General features: G+C 40.9%; 1 protein-coding gene across 1 annotated transcript in view; it reads right to left on the bottom strand.

The window, feature by feature from the left end:
• Nucleotides 1-814: 814 nt before the first annotated feature.
• The window catches only part of LOC103368807 (nesprin-2-like), a 47,792-nt gene continuing 41,463 nt past the window's right edge, over nucleotides 815-7,143 (bottom strand). The window contains exons 39-46 of the mRNA XM_008297297.1: nucleotides 6,574-6,704; nucleotides 6,319-6,445; nucleotides 5,454-5,656; nucleotides 4,557-4,733; nucleotides 3,939-4,067; nucleotides 3,609-3,800; nucleotides 2,170-2,258; nucleotides 815-2,048 (exon numbers count right to left, since the gene is read on the bottom strand). Of these exons, the coding sequence (XP_008295519.1) occupies nucleotides 1,841-2,048; nucleotides 2,170-2,258; nucleotides 3,609-3,800; nucleotides 3,939-4,067; nucleotides 4,557-4,733; nucleotides 5,454-5,656; nucleotides 6,319-6,445; nucleotides 6,574-6,704 (1,256 nt within the window). The 3' untranslated portion in view covers nucleotides 815-1,840. The remainder of the gene's footprint in view (nucleotides 2,049-2,169; nucleotides 2,259-3,608; nucleotides 3,801-3,938; nucleotides 4,068-4,556; nucleotides 4,734-5,453; nucleotides 5,657-6,318; nucleotides 6,446-6,573; nucleotides 6,705-7,143) is intronic.

Genomic DNA, 7,143 nt, shown 5'->3' with positions numbered 1-7,143 from the left:
GCAGGCTGATGGAACGAGCTGACACCAAAAGTGTTGAGCTTCCCCAGTAGATACTAACACTGCTGACATTTTCTGAGGATCTCCTCAGTGTTGGAGGCAAACTTGCTTTCAGAAATTGTACCCAGCTATTTGTGTACATCCACTATCTCTACTGTCTTCCCATGGATTGTGCAGACAGCTGTTGCAGCCAGCTCCCTCTGCTTGCAGGAGAAGGGCAGCACCATCTCTTTGGTCTTTTCTACGTTTAGTTCCAGGAGAGATATATCACGCCGCTCCACAAACTCATGGAGTGCAGAGGTATGGTGGTGTGATGGGCCTGAGAGCAGGGACAGGAGAACAGTGCCATCTGTGGACTTAACCAGATGAACGTCTGGGTGGGTGGACCTGCAGTCATTGGTATGGAAGATGAAGAGCAGAGGTGAGAGGGCACAGCCCTGAGGGGAGAAGTCTGCAAACACAAGTCTCATATGGGCTTTACATTATGAAGAGCAGCATACGACTTGGTCATAGTTGATGGACTGTTTCACTTGAATATGCTGGGACATGTGGATTATTAACGCCAAATATCTTTGGAAACAAATTAAGAAAAAGAAAATATTATTAAATGCTACAGATTTTAGCGTCCAAAATGTATTTAATTCAACCTTAATTTTTCTTTTTTTACTTTAAAAATGTATCGGTTTTATCTTGGTAATTTAAAGCGATCTTCTTTACCAAACTACATCTCTATAAATCAAGCATCTGAAATTGAACATTTCACTGAGCAATTTTTGGGGGATTCGAAATTATAAATGAAAAGTCTTTAAACAGCAGATGTGAGACAATCATTGTTTACTACCAGAAAATCAGGCTCATAAATCCATGTCTTGATGTTATAAATAAGCATTATATTATTACATTCTGTACATAAACATCCCAGTAAATCTATAATGTCTTAACAGTGCACCAGAAGATATGGAAGTGTCTGCTCACAATCTACACAAGACAAATCACATCTACAAAAATATGAAAATACAAGTATGTGTATAAAATGACATTTTCTTCTGTTGATCTTTATAGAATACATTCAAATGTAAGCAGTGTGTTTCTTTTGTTGTATAAAATAAAGTGTTCAGTCTAACAGGAAGGATAACATCAGACAAAATGAAATGTTAACAGTTCATGACATAACCTAAATATGAACATGCAGATCTCAAGAACATGGAGCTCAGGGACAATAAGTTACAGAGTGATGGTTTGTGAAAACCCACTAAAGCAGCCTCGTTCAGTGAAAGGGGATGTTAAGGCATGATTATCCATCATACGAACCTTTTATCTTTTCAAGCAGGGACAAAATACTGCGATTACATCAACTTATTTGATTAGTTACACCTCCACCCCTTAGTTATTATCCGCTGAACTCCCTGGAATATATTTGCTGTCTTCTTGTCACCCCCTCGTTTAGGGATGATAAAACTATCTGACCTGTTACTCTACATCTTTCTGCTGCTGCTGGAGTATGTGCTGCCTAAACCAGACCTCATCTATGACTCCTCACAGTGCTGTGGCCAGTCTGCAAGTAGCTAAAGTGAATGATATCGTGAATGGTGTCAAGATCTTTACAATATTACAACTAAAATATTTACCTGCACTGATTGGAAGACAGTCAAACGTGTGGTTCTCTTCAGGGAATACATACACTATGCTATAAGGTCAAATCTTTACAAATACATTTAAATAAAAATCTTGAATGATAATATCAGTTTTATATGTCAGTACATGTTTCACTTTGACAGAAAAGGTGCCATGTGTTTCTCAGTGTATGCTTTAGAAAATGTCTCTGTTTCCATGCAGATTCCACTCAGGTGGGCGGTGGGCCGTTGGTGTAGTGCAGCATGGGGTAGAAGGAGCGGGCAAAGTTGTTGGCCACAGTGCAGCTGGGGTCACTCTCCGACATGGGAATCAGACAGGGGAGGAGCAGCAGGAGCAGGAAGAGGAGCTGAAGGGGGAAGGCGGCACGCAGGACCCGGTAGAAGAAGGATCGAGGGCGGCCAGATTCCCTCCGTTCTCTGCACGATACAGTGATAATGTTTATTACAGGAAGACAGGAACACACAAATGCTATAAAGCAGGAGAGAGCTTGCAAAATGTAGCTGAAACCTAAAGACAAAATAATGTCTTTCTACAAACCTCTGAGAGGAGGGACTCTTCTTTGAATGTGGGGCCTCCTGGTCTGCTGATGTACTTTGGGCTTGAACAGCTGATGCAGATTCACAATCCTGAATTAAAGACAAAGAAATATTCTATCATATCAAGCCTGACATATACAAGAAAACTAAAAAGCAATATCGGAAAATAATAAACAAATAAATGTTTTGATATTAACCTTCTTAAACCCCAAATCTGCTGGTGACTTTGACAGACATGTTGCCTTTTTCAAAATATCAAAAATACCAACATAATTATTAGAACCAGAAAATGTGAATTCAGACAGAATTATGTATGATTCATGCTCTCTCTATTTCCACTTCTAGTCATGCTTATCTTGTTTCCATGGAGGCATTACTTTATATTGCAGTGAAAAATTAGCCCACAGAGAGTAATAATGTGAGAGAAGCAAAAAAAAAAAAACACCCAGAGACTGCTTGGAGTTCAGAGGGTTGATATATAATTCATTTTAAAAGGTGAAAAAGTTAAAGTGGCAGAGCGCAACTGACACTCTCAACCCTCTTTTTTCAAACATACAGGGGAATCCACAGATGGATAATTTAACATAACATTTTAAAGTCCCTCTTACAGCCAGTCTTGGGCTTTGTCTACACGGGACTTCTGTAGAAACATGGCAGCATAATGGGACAGGCACCATGGAAGAAGATACGAAGTGCTCAAGTTCATAGCAACAGGTGATTCTACATTATTACAAATATAATTGTGGATGCTACACCTATTTTTGCTTATACATCCCCCTAAATCCTATAAGAATTTATATAACACTTAAGACGAGGCACAGGTGAGTGGGTGAACAAAAGGTCCAACAGACAACACGCAGCAAAAGAAACACATACAGTCATCCTCAAATGTATTCATAACCTTCCATTAAAGAAAAGGCAAAATTCACAATAGTAACTCAAATAACTAGAAAATGAAAAAAGTAATAATAAATAAAAATTTGCTAAATTATAATTTAGTGAAATAAAACATTGCGTTTGAATTGTGGTTGAAAAGAATAATTTAAAAAAAACAAACAAAACTGTCTCGGACAAATTAGAGCACTTAGAGTTACAGAAAACACTTGATTGCAGTGATTGGCTCAAAGTTCAACAAAATATTAGTTTACGGGTCCCATCATGCTTGTTTGCTTGCTTTATATACATACATATATATACATTTCTGTTACACCATTATTCAAAAGCAATGTCATGATTTTTATTAAAATTGTATTTATTATTACTTTTGCCAATTTCAACTTATTTCAGTGACAGCTGTTTTTTTCCTTCTTTAATGGGAGGATATGAAGACATTTAAAGACAACCGTAACACCTCCTTTTGTCTCTTGTGTGTTGTTGCACCTTCATTCACAACTTCAGGACGCTGACACATGAAGCTAGAAAAAAGTAGTGGACTATTACCAGACGCTGTTGCAGGGTGCTGAGGTCCTGGTCCACCTGCCTCAGCAGCAACTTCAACTTGCTTCCCGTCACGTGGAGCTTCTCCTGGGCCTCGTCGCTCTCTTCTGCTCCGTCTTCAGGCTGGAGCTGAGACCACAGAGCCTGAAGGGAGGCCTGCTGGGCCTGCCTGCCCCGCAGCTCGTCCCGCAGGTCCTGGACAACACAAAGCTGTCTGTTAGATTACATGATAAATTGGGCTCTGCTGCTTTATTGCATTTATAGTACATCTCACATGAGTTGGGTCTACTTTAGGAGTCATTTCTGTCTTCTTTGCAGTACATGTGTGCTTACAGTGAGTGTGCTGCTGTGTTGTTGCAGGGCTCTGACGGCTGTGTCTGGGTGGCTGATGTCCACAGCGTAGCGTCTGCTCTCTGCATGAGCCAGCCACAGCAGCAGAGAGTGCAGGGTTTCATGAAACTCCTGAATGGAAAAGGTTGAAGGTCATTTGTTAGAGTCCAGACGTTCAATTCTAGTGTGTACTATGACTCAATCTCTTATACATTTTGATAGAACAACAACCAAAAAACAACTAGTCATAGTATTATTTTTTCCGTACTAAACTGTGATTAAAAACCAGCATGGGTTTAACATTCTGATGAGTGCTTTTTGAAAATATTTTCCCTTTTTTGATGCTTTCGTTTGCACTGTAACTTGTACTGTAACTGTAACTGTAAGCAAGTATTAATTCATTTAAAATACATTTACACAGTAGCTCAATTTAAGAAAAAAGGAAAAAACAGGTGTCAACTTAACAAAACAATTCACCCTCTGCAATATTTAAAGTTGGAAAACATACAGTAAGTAAGAGCAAAATGTCTGACATGAGAAAGTGGCCGTTGATTTAAAACACCAGTCTTGAGGCTGCGTTGTATAATAGTGTGTCCTGAATATGTGGTTATGAATACTCACCTGGCAGCGCATCAGCGTCTTCCTCAGACTGGTGTCCCACTGCTGGAGGCCCGTACACGCTCTGCTCCAGTCTCTGTTCATCCTCGTCAGTCTGTCCTGCAGCTCTGGAGCTTCCTCAGCCCGCAGGTTGACAGACAGCATGATAGACTTGTAGCGAGCAAACGCTTTCTGCATCTCCTGCAAAAGAAAACACTCAAGAGTATTAGAGGTCGATAAAAATGTGCTACTGTGGCTCTGACGCAGCCACATCCGATCTGATTGGTTAGACAACAAGAGTAACATCCTCTCAGCCCTGAAGGATACATTTTGAAAAGTTCAACCAATTTTCTATCCATCCATCCATTATCTATACACCGCTTAGTCCTCACTAGGGTCGCGGGGGGGCTGGAGTCTATCCCAGCTGACTCAGGGTGAAGGCAGGGGACACCCTGGACAGGTCGCCAGTCTATCACAGGGCTACACTTAGAGACAGACAACCAAGCACACTCACATTCACACCTACGGACAATTTAGAATCACCAATTAACCTCAACATGTTTTTGGACTGTGTGGGAGGAAGCCAGAGAACCCGGAGAGAACCCATGCTGCACAGGGAGAACATGCAAACTCCACACAGAAACTCCACGAACCAGCGACTTCTTGCTGTGAGGCAACGGTGCTAACCACCGATCCACCTTGCAGCCCTCTAAATAAACATGTAAATCATAAATAAACAAAGGCATTTTACCATTTTGTGTTGGACTTAGTGTTAATTCAAAGTTTGGACATTTTCGTTTTTACTGCAAATGTTGATGTTTTCAAATGTTAGTTGTCAGTTAAACCTTAAGGGACGTCATCTATCAGTAAATACAGTGACAGTCTACCATCAGCTGTGTCACGTTCAGGGTTAAATTTGACCTTTAGTTCTTTGGCTTTGGCCTCCATGTCCTTGATGCTGGCTGCTGGGTCGGAATGCTGGAGGCGCTTCAGCTCCGGGATCACGTTTTCTAACCAGGAAGTGATATCGTCCAGATCGGAGGTGGGCGGTTGAGGCTGCTGAGGGCCGACCTGCTGATTACACCTGGACTGAGCCTGGAGCAGCTCCCAGCGTTCAATCACACCTGAAAGAACACAAACATAGACTGTCATGTGCTACTGAAACTCTCAATCATTACACACTGACAGATGAACATTAGATGATGAAGGTTTGCTAGTTTGCAGTTGGAAGATGGAAGTGCCTGCTGAGAAAAGCATTCAAATAAATTAACCTTTGACCATTTAAATGGAACATCCCTTTACTGTGTGTCTGATGTGGTGTTGTGGTTTTACATATGTTAACAAATGTTCAGTTTTAATGTTTGCTTGACAACCTGGAATATCAAAATGTGCAGTGTAAGCGAATGGTCTTTCATTGATATTAAAGCTTAGCACCACAAGTAAAATCTAAAATCCTGAATTCTAAACTACAGTAATGATGACGGGATATTTGGTGCTGCTCTTTGGAAAGGTAATTGGCACCAATATGTATGAATATACCAGCTTAGAGAACCATACAAATGATTCTGCAGGCTGGAGCCTATTTTCTACAAACCACACACACCTAGCAACTTACTGTTTTGCAAACCAGTCTGCTGTCAGGAATCTGGACACATTCTCTACTGTTCCATCCACTTATTTCCATTTATATGTCTTGCAGCAGTGCAGGAATTCTGCCACAGTTGTGTAATCCATCACAGTAAACATCCTCTTAATAAGCAACTCATGTCTGCAAAGTGACTCTCACCTGACTGTTTGTCTGAGGCAGTCAGTCCTGTCAGACCAAACTCCTCCGGCTGCTCCTCGTCATCCAGGATCAGTGACACTCTCTTAATGTTCTCGATGCTGCCGCTGCACTGAGACATGAGACTCAGCTGGAAACACGACAAACATATATTTAGTGCCGACAGCTGGAGAAGGAAATGGACTGTTTATGTATTTCCAAGCCCCAACAGTTAGTTATGTTTGGTTTTACTACTGGAGAGAGCTTTTAGAGACGTACATAGCTCTGTTTCAGGGGGGTGCTGGTGAGGGTGGGTGTCTCAGCGCGTCCCTCTGTGTCGAACTTGTTCGCTGTGTGTCCTGGTGGCCGCCATCGAGGAGGCTCGTGTGCAGCCATAGACCTGCTTGAAACTGAAACACAAAGACAAATAAAAATAAGTATGGCGTTAACCCTCATCTCTGACAAAGTCCCTGATTCTAATGTTCAATGTGGGTATGCTGTCTTCTGAGTCTGCTGCCTGTTGATAACGCTCAGTTTAACAAGTGGGATGAGTGATAACAGGCAAGGCACCAGGCTTTCTGCTTAGAAGTCATTTGTCCTGGATTATTTCTGGTGGGACTTTTTAGGTTCTTTAGATTTACTCACTCTTTACAAAGATACTACAGTCATCCTCAAATGTATTCATACTCTCCCATTAAAAAAAGCTGTCACTGAAATAAATTGAATTTGACAAAAGTAATAATAAATAAACATTTTATGAAAATCATGACATTGCTTTTGAATTTTGGTTCAACAGAAATATTAAAAAACAAAAAAAACCAAGTAAACCATATTTTATTGAACAGCCCT

The sequence above is a fragment of the Stegastes partitus genome, unplaced genomic scaffold (assembly GCF_000690725.1).
Source record: "Stegastes partitus isolate 25-593 unplaced genomic scaffold, Stegastes_partitus-1.0.2 Scaffold1207, whole genome shotgun sequence".
In the NCBI taxonomy this organism is placed as follows: Eukaryota; Metazoa; Chordata; class Actinopteri; family Pomacentridae; genus Stegastes; species Stegastes partitus.
This window is presented reverse-complemented; position numbering and strand designations above follow the sequence as displayed.